At 39.8% G+C, this 19,589-nt stretch overlaps 1 protein-coding gene and 2 pseudogenes across 5 annotated transcripts in view; all 3 read left to right on the top strand.

Moving 5' to 3' along the window:
* The window catches only part of NTN4 (netrin 4), a 114,351-nt gene that overhangs the window by 28,159 nt on the left and 66,603 nt on the right, over positions 1 to 19,589 (top strand). For all 5 annotated transcript variants that reach the window (XM_059681943.1, XM_059681940.1, XM_059681941.1 and 2 more), the window contains exon 3: positions 11,579 to 11,857. In XM_059681943.1, coding sequence (XP_059537926.1) covers positions 11,579 to 11,857 — 279 coding nt within the window. The remainder of the gene's footprint in view (positions 1 to 11,578; positions 11,858 to 19,589) is intronic.
* LOC132225561 (small ribosomal subunit protein RACK1-like) lies at positions 13,439 to 16,839 on the top strand (annotated as a pseudogene).
* On the top strand, positions 14,592 to 16,839 carry LOC132227158 (aspartate aminotransferase, mitochondrial-like; annotated as a pseudogene).

Below are 19,589 nucleotides of genomic sequence, written 5' to 3' on the forward strand. Positions count from 1 at the left end.
TGGGGATAGCTTGATGAACAGTAGAAATGGAGACAAAAATATCAGTTTCTACATGTAGGTCTTAGGTATGTCATCAACCTAACAATAAACAATTATTGATGTGTAGTAACAAACTTCCACTGAATTAACCAGATGCTGTTTGTAAACCACTAGTAAACAACCACATAAAACAAATAATGTCTTTATAACACATTTGAAAATGTTTCTTGATCTAGATGTTATTCTAATTAGGCTTAAATAGAGTAGGGAAGAAATGTAACTATTTTTCTTATGTAGAAGTAGTTTTTACTGTGAGGTGATTTTCCTTTTTATTAGATTACTAGAGGCCTGATGTACAAAATTTGTGCAAGAGTAGGCCTCCTTCCCCCGCCTGCCAGCACCGGCTTCCTCTGGCACCCAGGACCCGGGCTTCCCTTGCAGCCCCAGCTTTGTCCCAAAGGTCATCCAGAAGGATGTCCGGAAGGATGTCCAGTCTAATTAGCATATTACACTCTTATTATTATAGATGTTAGGCAAAAGTTCCAGGGATTCCTCTCTGAATGTGTTGTCATTCTTGCAGTTGATGTAAATTAATTATATAACTGTTCAAATTTGGCACTCAAAGAGTCTTTTAATATTAATAAATATTTAATCCATTTTTTCTAAGAAGTAAAATTTTATTAGTCATGTGGGGTGTAGTATAAGATTAGCATACAACTAATATATTTTGTAAGATAAAATTTATTATGAAATACTATGTACCTAGCATAGTCTCTTTAGAACAAAATGCATAACATATAAATAAAATTGTATTATATTTATAGTACCATGATTCTATATTGATTCACTCCTTCAATATGGTATTTTTGAGAATCTATAAGACAAGGTTTTAGATGGGAACACAAAGATGCATCAAAGCATAAAATAAATAAAATTACAATAGGTATAATAAATTATAGAGTTATAGTGAGGGCTTACCTATCTATTAAAAGATACAAATTACTAAAAAAGAATTATTGAGCCCAGCCGGTTTTGCACAGTGGTTAGCATCTAGCCATGAACGAGGAGGTCACAGTTCGATTCCCAGTTAGGGCACATGCCAGTAGGGGGCATGCAGGAGGCCGCTGAGCTATGACTCTCTGAAATCAATAATAAAAGAATTATTTATTAAACTTACATAGTTGAAATGCTTATAGTTTAAATTTTTTTAATGTTTCTTTGTTTGATGTGCCCAATAAGAAAACTCATTTGTTTTCAAGACTTTTTATCTATTAAATGTATCTACACCTCTAAACTTATTATAAAACTTCCAGTTTGTAGTTTTATAAGTTGTATTTCATAAAAGTCAAGCTGACTTGGTTTTGTAGACTTCAGTTCTCAGCCAACATGCAGTAACAAGAACCAGACTAACACTGCTGCCTGAAACAACTCAAAATTGGACAAAATATATGAAACAACTGTTTTGGGGTATTAGACGTTAGCAGCAGATGACAGTGATCCCTGAGAGAAGTAAATGAAGTGAGCCCTATGATTGCCTCGGCTTGCTTCCTAGAGAGAATTTCCAGGCTGGGGTGCAGGGAGTAGGAACCAAGGAGAAGCCTAATGGATTTTCTGAATTAAGCAGCTGAGAGTCTGGCTAGAATTTGCAGGGCAGAGTACCAGAGAGGAGAGAGTTGCTTAGGAGAGATTTCCAGAGATTTAGTTTTTAGCTGAGTACCGACCAAGACATGACTGTAAGAAAACTACCTGAGGGCAGAGAAAGAACAAACGGAGCAAATTTTCAGAGATCACTTAGGACCAGGACAAGAGTGGAAAGCCTTGTAATTTAACTTTGTAAGGTATCAATAGAGTAATTAGAAGGGTATTGCCTCAGTAGAAGAACAGAATTAGCCCTATACCAAAGGATGCATTGGTCCTAACTAGCAAAACTTTAAAGGAAGCCTCAAAAGGATTAAGCTATTTTCAAGAAACTTAACTGCATCTTAGAAAAAAAGCTCAAGAATACAAAAATATCCAGCACTCAACAAGGTAAAATTCACAATGTTTTGCTGTCAACCAAGCTATGCAAAAAGCAGAAAAACACAATCCTTAATGAGTAGAAAAATAAATCAATAGAAACAGATTTAGAAATGACACAAATGGCCCTGGCTGGAATGGCTGAGTGGATAGAGCATCGGCCTGTGGACTGAAGGGTCCCAAGTTCGATTCCAGCCAAGGGCACATGCCTGGGTTGTGGGTTTGATCCCCAGTAGGGGACGTGCAGGAGGCAGCCAATCAATGATTCTCTCTCATCATTGATGTTTCTCTCTCTCTCTCTCTCTCTCTCTCTCTCTCTCTCTCTCTCTCTCTCTCTTTCTCTTCCTCCCTCCTTCCCTCCCTCTTCCTTCCTCTCTGAAATCAATAAAAAGATATATTTTAAAAAAAGAAATGACACAAATGATAGAATTAGTAACCAAGAACATTAAAACAGTTACTATATCTATTTCTATATTCAAGAATGTAGAGGAAAGATTCACCACATTAAGCATAGCATGGAAAATATGGCAAAAATCTAAACTGAACTTCTACTGTTGGAAAATGCAATGTTGAGATGAAAAATAAATTGAATGGTATTGGTAGATAACATATTACAAGGGAGATGATTTGTGAAGTTCAATACATAGCAATAGAAATGATTCAATATGAAATGGGGAAAAAGAGAAAAACAGATAAATCAGTATTTAAATAAATAAATAAGTGAGCTGTGGAAAACTTCAAGCAATCTAATATATGTGTAGTTGGAGTCCACAAGGAGAGAAGTGAGAAGAGTGGAACAGAAAAAAAATAAGAAATAATGGCTGAATTTGGGACATGATGGACCTTGAGAATATTATGCTAAGTGAAATAAGTCAGTCAGAAAAAGTTAAGAACCACGTGACTTCACTCATATGTGGGATATAAAACTGAAACTCATGAACAAAGACAATAGTGTGATGGTTACCAGAGGGAAGGGGGTAGTAAGATGTTAGAAGTTGGAGAGGGGCCTAATATATTGTGATGGAAGATGATTTCAGTGGGTGGTGGGCACATGGTGTAAAATACAGATTTTGTATACTAGAAATGTACACTTGAAACCTATACAATCCTATCAACCAATATCAACCCAATAAGTTTAATTAAAAATAAAATAAATAATTTTGCTAATGGAAAAAATATAATAGCTGAAAAAACATTTTAATTTTGATTATAACTAAAAATCCACAGATCCAAGAAGTTCAACAAACCTTAAAAACAATAAACAAGAAGAAAACTATCCCAAGGCACATTATAATCATATTGTTTAACAATCAATAATAAAAAGAAAATCTTAAAAACAGCCAGAGGGAAAAGAACTAACACAGTGTCCAGAAGAACAAATGTAAAGCTGACAGTTTTATGACAGGAACAATGCAAGCTATCAGACAGCGGGGCAGAATCCTGAAAGTACTGACAGAAAAAAAATGGTCAATCTGAATTCTTTACCTAGCAAAAATATTTTTCAAAAATGAAGATGACATAGACTTTTGCAATCACAGGGGCGTAAAGAGTTCGTCACCAGTAGTCCTGCATTACAGAAAATGTTAAAAGAAGTCACTCAGGTGAAGAAAAATGATACCAGATGGATATCTGGAGCTACACAAAGAAATGAGGATCATCAAAAAGGGAAAATAGGTGGAGACGTAAATTTTTTTTTCTTATTTTAAAAATCTCTCTAAAAGATAATTGGCTTTTCAGAGCAAAAATATTAATAATGTGTTGTGAAGTTTATAATATATGTAGTAGCCAAATGCATGAAAATAGTAGTGCAAAGGCTGAGAGGAGGAAATGGAAGAATACTGTTGTAAGTTTCTTATATGTGAAGTGTAAATATTACCTAAAGATAGACTGCGTAAGTTAAAGGTGTATACTATAAACCCCAAAGCAACTGCTATTTTCGAAAAGGAGTTAAAGTAATAAACAAAAAAGAAAATAAAAGGGACCTTAAAATATTCATTCCAACAGAAGAAAAATATACTTATAATCCTATATAATAAAAACCTAGTATGCTAAGTGTTCGGTTGTCCAGTTGGCCATTCAACCAATCAAAGTGTAAAATGCTAATGCTACGCTAAGGCCACTCAACCACTTGCTATGACGCGCACTGACCACCAGGGGGCAGACATTCCGACCAGTAGGTTAGCTTGCTGCTGGGGTCTGGACAATTGGGACTGAGCAAGACAGACTGAATATGCCCTGGAGCCCTCCTGCGGTCCCTCCCTGACCCTGATCATGCATTGGTGGGTCCCTTGGCCTGGCCTGCGCCCTCTCGCAATCAGGGACCCCTCAGGGGATGTCAAAGAGATGGTTTTGGCCCAATCCTGCTCAACGCAGGAGCTTCCCCCTGGTGGTCAGTGCACTCTCACAGGGGGAGTGCCACTCAGCCAGAAGCTGGGCTCAGCCAGAAGCACAGTGGCAGTGGCAGAAGCCTCTCCCACCTCTGCAGCAGCACTAAGGATGTCCGACAAACAGCTTAAGCCCATTCCTGACTGAGAGCGGACCTAAGCTGTCAGTTTGACATCCCCCAAGGGCTCCTGGACTGTGAGAGGGTGCAGGCCTGGCGGAGGGACCCCCCCCCCAAGTGGACGAATTTCGTGCACCAGTCCTCTAGTAGAATATATATATATATTTTAAAAAGTCAGATGGTAGATTTAAACACAACCATATCAACAATCATATTAAGTATAAAAAGTCTAAATACTCCAATTAAAGATTGGATAAAAATATTTTTAAAAATGTAACTATTCTGCCTATAAGAAATTTACTTTAAATGTAAAGACATGACTAAATTAAAAGTAAAAGAATGTTAAAAGATATACCATGCTAACAATAATCAAAAGATAAGTTTTTATAATGGCTATATTACTATCTACATAAAGTAGATTTCAGATCAAAGAATATTACCAGGAATGAAGAGGGACATTTCAGCCCTGACCAGTTTGGCTCAGTGGATAGAGTGTCAGCCTACGGACTCAAGGGTCCCAGGTTCAATTCCGGTCAAGGGCATGTACCTTGGTTGCGGGCACATCTCCAGTGGGGAATGTGCAGGAGTCAGCTGATCGATGTTTCTCTCTCACCGGTGTTTCTGACTCTCTGTCCCTCTCCCTTCCTCTCTGTAAAATATCAATAAAATATATTTTTTTTTAAAAAAAGGACATTTCATACTGATAAAAGAGCCAATTCATCAAGAGTATATAACCATCCTAAGTGTTTATGTACCTAATAACAAGGCTTCAAAATACATAAAGCAAAAATTGCAAGAAGTATGTAAGTTGATAATTATAATTGGAGATTTCAACACCTTTCTGTCCATATTTGATAGAATAAGTACAGAAAATCAGTAAGGATGCAGATTTGAATAGCATGTCAACCAACTCGATTTAATTAACATTTATATAATGCTCCAACAACAGTAGAATACACAACTTTTCAGTGGTACAAGAAGCATTTATCAAGATAGTCTATAAAAATAGTGCCAATAAATGTAAAAATTCAAATCATACAAAGTATGTTCTCTCACCTCAAAGGAATTAAATTAGAAAACAATAACAGGAAGGTATCTGGGACTATCCCCAAATATTTTGAGATTAAATAACATACTTTTGAATAACCCATGTGTCAAAGAAAAAATCAAAAGGGAAATTAGAAATCATTTTGAACTGAATTAAAAATGAAAACACAACATCAAAATTTGTGGGAGGCAACTAAATAAGCACTTACAGAGAAAAAAAAAAGTCAATCATTTATGGCTCCATTTTAAGAAACTAGTAAAAGAAAAGAAAATTAAACCCAAAGTAAGCAGAAGAAAGTAAATAATAAAACCAAAAGCAAAAATGAAATAGAAAAACAATAAGAAAGCCATTGAAAGCAAAAGCTGTTTTTTTGTTGTTGTTGTTGTTGTTTTTGAGAGCATGAAGATGTCTAGGATTTCAAAAATCATTAAAGAGCAACTGCAGTTATGATCCTGAAGCTTCCATTTTTGGTATATTAAAAAAGCTAGACCAGAAACCATAGAAAAGATCTAATATTTATATGTGTTTATTAATATCTATATGAAAAATCTTGTGTGCTACTGAAGAAAAAGAATCCATAAAGCCATTTGAAATTATATATTTTACATAGGTATTTATACTATGTGTATGTGTTCACATGCTTCTCATCAAGAGTGTGGCAAAACATCTTGCTCTCTTTATTTTTCTAAACCCTATTCCATATTTGGCTTCTCCTTTTTTAAAATGCTATTTAGAGAGATAGTTCATTCATTTATTCATTCAACATAATTATGAAATGCTACAATATGCCACAGATTGTGGGACATGCTGGGGGACACAGCTGTTAACCAGACAAACAAGATCTCTGCCCACTGAGCAGTGTCTAATGTGAGATACAGACTAGAAAATAGGCAATAACAACATATTCTTGTAAAAGTACCATCATGGAAAGAACAGGTGCCATGGGAGTCCACAGGATGGGTAATCAACTTGGACTGAAATAGTCCTCAAGTTAGCATCTAAAGAGACGTTTCTAAAAATGTGATAACTAAGTCTAATTATTATGATTCAACATAGGCAATAAAATTTTAGGTATGGAATAATATGTAAGGTATGAGTTTGATACTAAACTAATTCCTTGACTATCACGTAGCTAATAGTTACTCTACTTAAATCTGTTTACACTATTAATACTCTGTTGAAATTTCTCATAGTATAAACAAGACATATAGAATGCTGTTTTTACTAATTTTCAGTATTATTGAGAGTGTTTGTAGGTGTACTAGATTAACATACAGGTGATTCAAATCTGTTCAGAACTTTTTAAGGATCTCTTTGCTAGGGTATAAGAAATGGCAGATAAGACAAGAATCTAAATCTCTAGGCAAAATTTGAAGGCAGTCCAGGTTTAAAGAAGTGAGGCAAGTCCAGAGAAATGTGAAGATTCCAAAGATTAGTTAGGAAAGGGCCCATGATTCCTTCAGAAGCTCAGATATGTTTTAAAATTACTCATTTCCTTTAACCATTGATTTCACATTTGGAAATGTATCTTCAAGATATAAACTTCCACTTTTTAGCCCCAAGATTGTTATTGGTTATACTGAGAAGTTGGAAACAACCTAGATGCCTAACACAGCAGCCTGGCTAAATAAATTATGTCATAGACACACAGTGGAATTCTCACCAGGTTTTTAAATAATGTAGCAGTGTTTCTCAGACTTTATTGGGCGTCAGAATCACTAGGAAAAGCTTGTGGAAACCACAGGTTGCTGGGCCCTACTTCCAGAGTCTCTGCTTTAGTCATCTTGCTATAGGGCCCAAGAATTTTCATTTCTAACAAGTTGCCAGGTTGATACTGATGCCATGGGTGGGGATGGGGAGCTGGGGCTGAAGGGCTCACTTTGAGAACCACTAATATAGAGTTCTTTTTATTGACTAGAATTGTTAAGTTGAAACAAAGCTGTTTCTTTTTACTTTTTTAAAATCCTCACCTGAGGATATATTCTCCATTGATTTTTAGAGAGAGTGGAAGGGAGGGGAAGAGACAGAGAGAGAGAAACATTGATGTGAGAGAGACACATCGATTGGTTGCCTTTTGCAAGCACCCTGACTGGAGCCAGGGATTGAGTCTGCAACTGAGGTATATGCCCTTGACCAAAATCAAAACCAGGGACACTTCAGTCTGAGGACTGACACTCCATCCACTGAGCCAAACTGGCTAGAGCCAAAGCTGTTTATATTAAATTCTTTGTGTATACATACAGAAGTTTAGATGGAAAGTTTAGATGTCTTTGGGGTGGATCACATTGTAGATTTGCCTTATTGTCTTTTACATTTTTCAGTGACAGATTTTTCTGTAATGAGCATAGTATTAATCACTAAAACATAATCAAATTTCTTAAATAATAACATCATGAAGTGCTGGCCAATAGCATTAACACACTGGAAACATCAAAGTGGGCTTGATCCTACTCCCCCTCTGACTTTTTAACTATGTCTTGTTAGGAGTGTATCTTCAGAAGCAATCACAGACAGAGGAACAGTGGTGAGTCCATAAATACAGCCTACTTCTGATGGGAACAAAAATAGAAGAGGCTGACATTATATGGAGTGTTTCTACATTTTTTCTTATTTCATTTTAGTTGTGCCATGCAGGCTTCTTCTGGGGATGTTTGAAGAAAAACTGGGTGGGACCCAAAGGGCGACCTGCCAGAAGTTTGAAGCATCTGGATTGGCGCACTCTTTGTTTCCTGATGCAGGATAGATCCATTTCCCAGGGTATCAGATTAAGGCGTCTCCTTTCTGGTAAAAAGATTTCATGGTTTAAATTCCCGTTCACTTTTGTGTCTGTGGCACTCTGCTGTCTCCTTTCCAGCATGCAGCCTCAGGGGTCATGCTGTCCCTTCCCTGCTGATATCAGCGTGCCAACTGTGGTGTCATGCACACCAAGCACAGAGCTGCCATTCAGCTTCCAGTCTGGGTTCAGGAAGCAAAAGAGCTTCTAAGTTCCTACAAACCTTGACAGATCTTCCTCTAGCCTTGCATGTGAACAGTTTTCAGGGGGAAGCGGGGGAGGGGAAGGGAGCTGTGGGGAACAGGGTAAATGTCAAGGGTGAATATGTGACAGGAACAGAGAGGGCAAACAGTTGTCACCAATGTTCAGAAGAAAGAAGGGTGGGCGATAATATAGAGAAATAATCCTTAGACTTTTCAATGGGATACTTATTTGGTTAGCACTGGTTACCCTATTCCATGTCCTTGCATTACTGTGATTGGTAAACTAGGAGGTAGTCACATCAGTTCTCTTATTTAAAACAGGAGTTTTTCATGAGTGTCTAACAGAATGCCAGTAATTGGGATGTCATAGTGAAAACAAATCCCATATAAAACTCATGATGGATTCCATGTTGTTGTTTTTTTGATGATTCAAAATATAAAATCATGTTCTGATTTAGGCTATTGTTAAAAGAGAGAGATGTTACTTCTATATTTATTTTCAAATAAGTGACATATTGTTGGAAAATTTTATTCCATAATATGTTGCTTTCCACCACTTGACATGTGAATAAATGGAGCAGAATATTGTTTGAGTTGAAGGTATACTTACTAAGTGTAAGTTCAAAAATAGCTAGAAATGTAGATACTGGTTGATTATGTAGTTTTTTATAACTTTATAATACAACTTCTTGCCTCTCACCTTCAGGTGCTATAACATTAATTTAATATGTCAATCTGTTTGAGACCCTATAAAGGGAAGTTATTTGGAACTCTCACCTATTACTTGGATGCCAAGTGCAGTGTTATAATTGTGTTATAATTAATCAATTAATTTACCAAAAATGTACTGAATACCTACTCTGTGCCAGACATTGTTCTGGGGTACATCAATGACTCCTCTATAGAAGTTTCTATCCAAGACTGGGAAGACAGTAAATCATTAAACAACTACAAAGCTAATGTGTCAGGCAGTAATAAGCACCAAGAACAAAAATAAGGCAGGGAAATTATAAGAACTTTACATTTTATTGAGAAATCTTTGGGTGGGAATGGATTTAAGCAAGGGAATATTGTGATCCAACTTCTGTTTATAGAGAATTGCTCTGGCTGCTGGATGGAGAATTGGCTGTGGAAGGCCAAGTGTCCATTGAATTATCATACCCCTCTTCCCCAAGGTTATATTTCACTGAGGACGAATCTGAATCAATAGATCTAGAGATGTGATCCTACACAGTTGGTTCTTACCTTTTCATACTTAGTGTAAAACTGGTTTCTATTTTTGTTGTTAATCCTCACCAGAGGATATTTTCCCACTGATTTTTAGAGGGAGTGGAAGGAAAGGAGACACAGAGAGAGAAACATCGATGTGAGAGAGGCACATCAATTGGTGGCCTCTGGCATACATGTGGGATCGAGCCTGCAACCGAGGTATGTGCCCTTGATTGGAATCGAACACGGGACTCTTCAGTCTGTGAGCGGACACTCTATCCACTGAGTCAAATCAGCTAGGGCTAAAACTGGTTTCTAAAATGAAATTTTTATGTCCAAATTATTCCTTAAATAATTCTTTTTGGAAAGTTACTTTTAGATCCTTTTTTTCAAAATGAGAGTTTATCTAAACCCTACTTTTTAATAATAGGGACATGCCTTTCTCCCTCTGGTTTTCTCCTCAGAACTAAAGTTTTAAATTGCCTTTAGATTCCATCTATAACCTACACAATAAAAACAGTCTCATTACTTAATTAGACTTTTCATGTAATCAAAAGTGCCATTAAATATTTTGATCAGTCGCATTATTCACCACATCTGGGTTTATGTGACTTTTGATTAATCTCAGAAATCAAACCCACCCTCAAACAATTGTATGTTTACTACCAGTAAGGATATTTCAAAAAATCCTGCCACAAGCTTGGAAGGCAGATACAGTAAAAGAGAACAGAAAATATTGGTAGTGACAGGGACCCCAATTAATAACTGATTAGTCTTTGAAAGGGTTATACCTCATTTAGAAATGTAAGTGATTTTGGATCATGATTTTGCAATTGCTTCCTAACTGGTCTTCCTGCTTCTGTTCTTCAATCTTTATAATACACTAGAGGCCCGGTGCACGAAAATTCATGCACTCAGGGGGATCCCTCAGCCCAGCCTGCACCCTCTCACAGTCCGGGAGCCCTCAGGGGATGTCTGACTGACAACTTTGGCCCACTCCCCCTAATCCACAGTCTGGCCTCCCTCTGCAGGAGGCGACTGAGTGGGCCTATCAGGGGACAGTGCCAGCCGGCAAGTAAGCCGCCGGCCCTGCTTGCCCCCCCCCCACCCCCGCCCCATCGCTCCTCCGGCAGCTGCTGCTGGTTGCCACTGCCCTCCAATTGCCGTCCCCTCCCTCTACCCGCTAGCATGTGCCCTGGCTGGCCTGGCACCACCTGCTCGCCAGCCCTGACCCCTGCTGACCGGTCGTTCCTCCATTCAGTCAATTTGCATATTATGCTTTTATTATATAGGATTCTCCTCACAGAAGCAAGAGTTATCTTTTTTTAAAGATGTAAATCAAATCATAATCACTTCTCTGCCTACGGATTTGTAGTGGCTTCCACAGAATAACTCTGCCTTGGCCTTCAAAGGGCTGCATTCATGGTCTGCCACGCACCACCCCTGTCCTCCTCTCCAAACACCGTCCCCTTGTCCCCTGGGATCCAGTCACACTGGCCTAGTTGTTCCTCCTTGAATAAGCCACATCTGATTCCACGTCAAGGCCTTTAAACATACTGTTCCTTCTTCCTGGAATGCTCTTCCCCTGAGATTTTTGCATGGCTGCCTTCACCTCAAGAGTCAGTTCTCTGCTGGCTACTCAGTTTATACTTTTGCATCCAAACAGGCAGCACAGCTCTTCCTTGGAATAACAGGGAGCTCTTCCTCAGGTGTGATCAAAAACCTCTTGTGATTGTATCGCTTACAGATAGCACAAGGTATAAATCAAACGAGAACGCTATGGAGCGAACAACCCGGGGTTTGCACACAGTCTTATATACTCATGGTATTTTTTTTTTTCTTTACAGGTTATTTTCAGAGCTTTGTCACCACCATATGATATGGAGAACCCTTACAGTGCCAAAGCTCAGGAGCAGCTGAAGATCACCAACCTTCGTGTGCAGCTGCTAAAACAACAGTTTTGTCCCTGTCAGAGAAATGACCTGAATGCAAAGCCTCAACATTTTACACACTACGCGATCTATGATTTCATCGTCAAGGGCAGCTGCTTCTGTAATGGCCATGCTGATCAATGTGTACCTGTTGATGGCTTCAGACCTGTCAAGGCACCAGGAGTATTCCACGTGGTATGTAACACAAGTTCTCACCAGTGAAAAACAAATCATAAGTTACCTTCAGCTTTGGGCATGGGTAGTCTAAGTTCCCTGAGAGCTGGTGTGTGTGTGCGTAGTGCTTCTTGTTTCTTCCTCTGCTGATTCACTTCTCCAACTCCATATCCTTCCTGTAAAGTGCCTATTAACTTGTTTTTTAATCTTCAATTTTAGAATTATAAATAGTCAAGCATGATAACAAGATTCCTTGGAAAGCATCCATGCCAGTTTTTAGTACCATGACCTTCAGATATAAAGTGTAAGGTGAGCAGTAGGAGAGGTTGGCATAATCATATTGGTGGCATTATCACACAGAAGCCAGCTTTGACAATAAATGGGGACCATTGTTGAATAGATTTTTATAGTGGAAAAAATAAGAACCTCCGTTTAATGCCTGGTATCTTTTGCTGTTCAGCCAATAGAATGAATAATAGTTCTCCTCTGTGAAGAGTGGCCTGACCCCCTCTCTCCCTAGGCAGAGTTAAACTCTCTCTCCTCTAGGTTCACACATCTCCTGTGCTTTCTTCTGAACTTTTACCTCTCTTCATCTCCTAGACAGTGGTCGGCAAACTGGCCCCTTGAGTGTGGCTCTTCCACAAAATACCACATGCGGGCATACATGTACAGTGCGATTGAAACTTTGTGTGGCCCATGCCACGGGGCCAAAGAGCCGCGTGTGGCTCGCGAGCCGTGGTTTGACAACCACTGTCCTAGGAGATCTTGAACTCCCTGAGGACAGAGACTGTGATCTTTGTGTCCTCAGGACCGAGTGCATTACTTGAGCCAGAAGTAGACCTTCAGTAGGTTTTGTATGATAGCAACATAGGAATAGAGAGATGATGGAAAATTATGGTCATTGTTTATTCTCACCTTCTCCAACCTACTAGTTTCTAGATACTAATAGATCTTTGAACTAATATAGCTTCAAATAAAGGACTAGGTAATTCATTTTATCTAAGTTAATTGAGTTGTGTATGATTCAAATAGAAAATAACCCAGATATTCTAGAGACATGTCAACCTACTCTCCGTAGTTTGTATGAGATTAGAGTGCTAGAAATTTCTGCCATTATATTTAAGTGAATTAGTGAAAGGAGATGCTATAGGCTACAGTGGGTGAATGTTTGTATCCCTCCAAAATTCATATGTTGAAACCCTAATCCAAAGGGATTGTATGTGGAAGTGAGACCTTTGGGAGGTAATTAGGTCATGAGAGTGGAGTCCTCATAAGTGGGGTAGGTGTACTTTAAGAAGAAGCCAGATCGCTAGCTAGCTCTGCTTTTGCCATGTGAGGACACAGTGAGAAGTTGGCAGTCTGCTACCTGGAAGAGATCCTCACCAGAACCTGACCATGCCGGCACCCTGACCTTAGGCGTTCAGCCTCCAGGACTGTGAGAAATAAATTTCTGTTGTGGATAAGCTACCCAGTTTATGGTATAGCAGCCTGAATTGACTAAGATGCTGGCCTCTGTTTCCTCAGCTGTCTCCTATACTCCAAACCTTAAATGATCACTTCAGGGTGGAGTCCTGAGCAAAGGGATAGACAAAAGCAGCTGCCATGGCATGGCCCAGAGTAGGCCATATCTCTGGAGAGAATGACCCATGAGACAACCTGAATGGCTCTGATCAACCAAACTAAATTACCGGAGTTTTCAAGAACCTTACAAAACTCCCATGCATATGCATTTAAAAGCAATAGTTTCTTTTTGTGGTCTGTTTTTTTTTTTTTTTAGTAAGTCCTCTGAATGTAAACTGTAACAACATTTTCCAAGGCTAAGGAGAAAATTCTAGACCTTTCTATTATATACTGTGGGCCTGTGCAAATACAATGTCCAGGATGAGAACCACTCACAGTGGGTATCTTGTGTCTGCTTCTCGATCCCATTATCGCCTCCTGTGGCTGGGATAAGCTGGGCAAGGTATGGAACCTGCCAAAACTGCAAGCTGAACACAAACCACATCAGCCACCAGGGCTCACTAAACACTGTGACCATCTCTCCAGATGGATCCCCCTACGCTTCGGGAAGCAAGGATGGCCAGGCCATGCTGTGGGATCTCAACAAATGCAAGCACCTTTATATGCTAGATATTGGGGACATCATCATCACCCTGTGCTTCAGCCCCAACCACTATTGGCTCTGTGCTGTCATGGGCCCCAGCATTAAGATCTGGGACTTGAAGGGCAAGATCATTGTAGATGAACTAAAGCAAGAAGATATCAGTCCCAGCAATAAAGCGGAGCCACCCCAGTGCACCTCTTTGGCCTGGTCTGCTAATGGCCAGACTTTATTTTCTATATGAACAAACTCATAGAGATATGGCAGCTGACCATCAGCAAACAATATGTTAAAGAGCTTTAGAAATAAAAAACTGACTTTCTGACTAAAAAAGAAAATAAATTCTATTAATTCTGCTAAATTTAACAGGGGATAATTATGCAGAGTTATCAGAGATTTTTTGCAAAAGTCTTAAAATACAACTATTATATACAATCTTCTGCCAGAACGAAAACTGTCATCATGAGCCCACACCCCGGTGTCTGTGCCTGCTGGCTCTCTGCTCCATCCTGTCACTACCCCCCCTGCTCTTTTACTGCCTACCATAGCTCTGATACATTCCAGCTGCATCCTGTCTGGGGTCACTGCCACCTCCCACCCAGGCCTTGCTGCCTTGCCTCTGCCACAGCCAATTCCTGGTAGGCTCATGTGGAGATGGGGGCTGCAGGTCCCATCCTGGGGGTCACAGAAGCCTATAAGAGAGATACCAACATCAAGAAGATGAGCCTGGAAGGTGGTGCCTACCAGGATGATAATGGAAAGCTGTATATGCACCCTAGTGTCCAGATTGCTGTAAAAAACCTGGACAAAGAATACCTGCCTATTGCTGAAATGGTTGGATTTTGCAAGACAGCTGAAGAACTAGCCTTGGATAAGAATAGCAAAATCTTGAGAAGTGGCCAATATGTCACTATGCAGATCGTTTCTGGAACTGGGTCTTAAGGTTTGGAGCCAGATATCTGCAAAGGGTTTTTAAGTTCAGCTGAGACATATTTCTGCCCAAACCATCCTGGGGGACATTACACATGCATCTTCAGGGACACTGCATGCAGCTACATGGCTATTTATACTATGACCCCAAGACTTGTGGCTTTGATTTCACAGGCACTAAGAAGGGCATTTCAAAAATACCAGAGCAAAGCATTCTCCTGCATACCTGTGCCTACAATCTCATGGGAGAGGACACCTCGTCTTGAGCAATGGGAGGAAAAGCAACAGTAATGAGGAAAAAGAATCTCTCTGTGTTCTTTGACATGACCTACCAAGGATTTGCCACATGCAATGTTAACAAGGATGCCATCAAAGAGAGCATTACCAGTTCTCACTGCCAATCCTATGCCAAAAACATGGGCGTATGTGGCAGTCTTCAGTGCAGTCTGCAAAGATGCTGATGAAGCCCAAAGAGTTAAATTACAGTTGAAGATATTGATCCATCCAATGTGTTCCAAACCTCCTCTCAGTAGGACCCAGATTGCTCAACCATTCTGACTACCCTGGATTTTCAAAAACAGTAGTTGCAAGAAGTTTAAGTCATGGCCAACCTTATCATTGGCCTGTGGGCTCAGCTGGTCTCCAACCTCAAGAAGGAAGACTTCTCCCAACATTGGCAGCACATTCCTGACCAGACTGGCATGTTTTATTTCATGGAGCTAAAGGCTGAACAGATGGAGTGGCTGACCAAAGAGTTCTCCATCTATAAGACAAAGGTCAGCCACATCTCTGTGTCAGGGGTCACCTCAGACAACTGGGCTACCTAGCTCATTTACAAAGATACCAACTGATTTCTCTGGTGAGAGGGAACAGAGTCAACCTTCTTGTCATCAGCCTCTGCTATTGTGAGATTCACATGGAGGATGCGGGAGAGTGGATGGAGGTGAACGGATCATTTCTTTTAACCACAGTGCTTAACACTCAGCGATTAAATGTGTTTCTCAGAGAAGAACATGCAGTGAAATGGGGCAGAGGCATCCATCCAAGGCTGATGTCTGAAACTTTTTGGCTCTAAATCAAACTCTTTCCCATCCTTTTATCTCCATGTTTTCCAAAAGAGTTTACATGTGCAAGAAAATCACAGCCCCCCATGAACCTGTCAATAACACCATTTCAATATTGCAGGAGCTTTATCTGAGGCACCTTATGGTGTTTGGGGTTTCCTCTGTGGGTCCAGCATGAGAAATAGCCCATATTTGAGGCTTTGTGAGAAGACCTGTTCTAACAATAACAGTTCACCTGTTATATCTTCTCGTGATTGAGCAATTTTATCAATGGATAATAATATACTAGTAGAAATCATATTTTATGAAAAGTGGCAAATCTGCAGCCACTGTAGCAAGGAAAACACAAGATGCTGTTTCCTGTCTTATTTGAGAAAAAAAGAAATAAGGCTCTCCTTTTTAATAGTTGCCGGCATTTTAATGTTCCTCTCTACTTACTAGCACTGCTGTTCTTTCCTTTAGGCACAAAGGTTTATAACTAGCCTAGATTTTCATCCTGTTCTATTTCACTGACCATCAACCCCATTCTCTTATTTGAAGAATAAAGAAACATAACTTACCACTCATCCCATACCCTCACCTTTCTTGGCAAAGAATAGCGGAGAGTAGGCAACTGAATTTTATTTTAGCGCCCTCTCCTGTGATTGGTTGTTTCCTGTTGGGTTTTTGCCTCTGCCCAGTTGGACCTTGTACTTCGATTCAGTGTGGTTGTGCTGTCACTCATAAGTGGAGCAATGCAGGATAGTGTCAGGAAAGAGGTTATTCTGGGCTTTGGTTTTAACTGTGTGTGCTGCCAGCTGGGCTCAGGCCTCACCCTTTGGAAAGATGGCCATCTGCTCTAATCATGTAGCCTGCCTGCAGCCAGGTTTCTCAGTTACAATAAAGTTACTGTAGGAGCCCCCTCCCTTGAGAGAGAGAGGGGGGGGGGGGAGAAACTATCAATCTATAAAGAAGATCTGGATAGCCAAGGAAAGGGGATTACTAGTACATAGCAAATGTGTTTTTTTGTTTTTTTTTTCATTTCAAAAGGAGGTTAGAATGAGGAATCTCCATTCTAGAAGACTCTATGGGACAGGAACTGCATTTCCTTAATAATCTCAGGCTGTTTTGGAATCAAAAGCAATTTAAAATACAGTAATACTAGTTTTGTGGCTTCCTGCTCCCCAGCTTTCATATTTATTTCAACTTGTGCAGTGTGGTGGTAACCCCTACTGCTGTAACTATAGCATGCACTAAAACCAGGAAAGACCAAGTCCAACCTGGAGCTAGAGCCAGGTAGAGGTAAGAAACAGACTATGTGGTCAAGGGCATGTTGGGTTCCAGGGATCCAGTTCCATGAGAATCCCTGCTGTCTCTATTCTAGGAAGAAAGGAAGGAAGGAAGGAAGGAAGGAAGGAAGGAAGGAAGGAAGGAAGGAAGGAAGGAAGGAAGGAAGGAAGGAAGGAAGGAAGGAAGGAAGGAAGGGAGGGAGGGAGGAAGAGAGGGAGGGAGGAAGATGGAGGGAGGGAAGGAAAAGGGAGGGAGGGAGCCATAGCAATTGGACCAGCAAAGACCTGTGGTTAGTTGGAAATGTGAATCGTTCTGATTTCAGATCTTTCCCATCCCTGAGCTTAGGTGAATTTTATTTTTAATCCTCACCTGAGGATATTTTTCCATTGATTTTTAGACAGAGTGGAAGAGAGGGAGAAAGACAGAGAGAAATATCGATGTGAGAGAAACACATCCATTGGTTGCCTCCTGAATTAGCCCTGATCAAGGCCAGGGCCAGGTAGGAACCTACAACCAAGGTAGATGCCCTTGACCGGACTCGAACCTGGGGCCCTTCGGTCCACAGGCCAACACTCTATCCACTGAGCCAAACCGGTTAGGGCTGAATTTTATTTTTATGTAATTTTTTCTGGATTATTAAGAGCTGGATTAAATTTGGGTATAGGTGCCTCTTCTGAACGCAATGTTTTTATTCCTATGATTGCTTAGCTAAACAAACTGCACAATGAAAGCACAGTTTTTTGCCTCAGGAAGAACATGGTCATAGGGTCAGTTGTCCTCCCACATTTGTGTTATCTGTGAACACCATTCATTATAGGTATGTGGAAATAAATAAGTGGATTTGTAAATTGTGCATGCAGAATGGAAGGTAGCCTCTTAAGAAATGCTCTCTTTTCCCAGCCAGCTTGCCCCCTAGATAGTGTGTGTAAATCTAACTTTCTTTAGTTTTTCTTTATAGCAGTCGTTTTCAAAGAGTTGGTCCTTGAACCAGCAGCAGCAGCATTACTGGGAACTTGTTAGAATTATGAATCTCAGGCCCTAGCCCAGACCTACTGAATCAGAAACTCCAGTGATGGGGCCCAGAAATCCGTGTTTAACAGACCCTCTGCGTGATTACAATACTTGCTAAAGTTTGAAAGCTGCTGCTCCATAGACAGCTACAACTAATATTGTTGTGAGGGCGACTAAGTAGGATCTGATTTTATGTGCCATAATTTTTGATGGCTGATGATAGAGAATTAAGGAAGTTAATGGAAATGATACTTTGTCTGTTTCTTAAGCTATATAAGATTTTAGGGTCATTTTCTTTCTTTGGGAGTAGGAAGTAGGAAAAGATACGAAGTAAAATACAAGTTGGTAGGTTCATTTATCTTAAAACATTCCTGTGTCTTTTATTGATTGGTTGGTTGGTTGACTGATTGATTGTTTTGAGAGAGAGAGAGAGATGGATCAGTTGCCTCCTACATGTACCCCAACCAGGGATCGAACCCACAACCTACGTATGTGCCCTGACTGGGAATCAAGCCTGCCACCTTCTGGTATATGGAACAATGCTCCAACCAACTGGCCAGGGCACGTCTGTGTCCTTTTCCATGTTTGTCCTTCTTCTATCTTTTTCCAGTTCAATTTGTTGCTCCTTTTACTAGAAGGCAGAACAATGATTGATATCCTAACATTGGAGTCAAATAGACCTTGATTTGAATCACCACATTTACTTAGTTGGTCTCATTGCATCTCAGTTTCCTAAGAAAATGAGGATGACATCTATCTTATATAGTTAGTGTAAGGATTAAAAAATATGGTAGCCAATGCCTAGGACATGATAGACACTACCTACAGTTATTGCTGTTATTATATTGTATTATTTCAGCTACTTCCATATACTCTTCTACCCCAATAATGACAAAAATAAATTACAGCATATGTGCTGTTGGACATGTATACAGGGCTAGAGGTCTTGCGGCAAAGAACACTGTACTTTAACTCCAGGCTCCTGGGATCCCAGAAATAATGTGAAGAGGAGATCTTAAGATTTTTTTTCTTTGCAGCTGGAGAGGACTAATTTAGTTGCTTTTTCCCCTAGCAGCTGATGATTTTACAGCTATTGATGGATGATACTATGAAGGAACATGGAAAGCTTCATTGTTTTACTGAAGTATTATCCACTAGATAACACAGAAGTCTTAGAGTACCAGGAACAATTGTTTAAACCTCTTGAGTTACACTTGTTATGGTGGTGGGATTTTTATTTATTTATTTATTTTTTTACTGATATGTTCAAATCTAAGAGTAGCATTGAGACAGTGTGGTTTGAGGAAAATGTTACTTAGCCACCTACCTTTGGGAGTCAGGATTTAGAATCATTCATACAGTTTCATGGCAGAACCTG

The sequence above is a fragment of the Myotis daubentonii genome, chromosome 2, assembly GCF_963259705.1.
Source record: "Myotis daubentonii chromosome 2, mMyoDau2.1, whole genome shotgun sequence".
NCBI lineage: Eukaryota > Metazoa > Chordata > Mammalia > Chiroptera > Vespertilionidae > Myotis > Myotis daubentonii.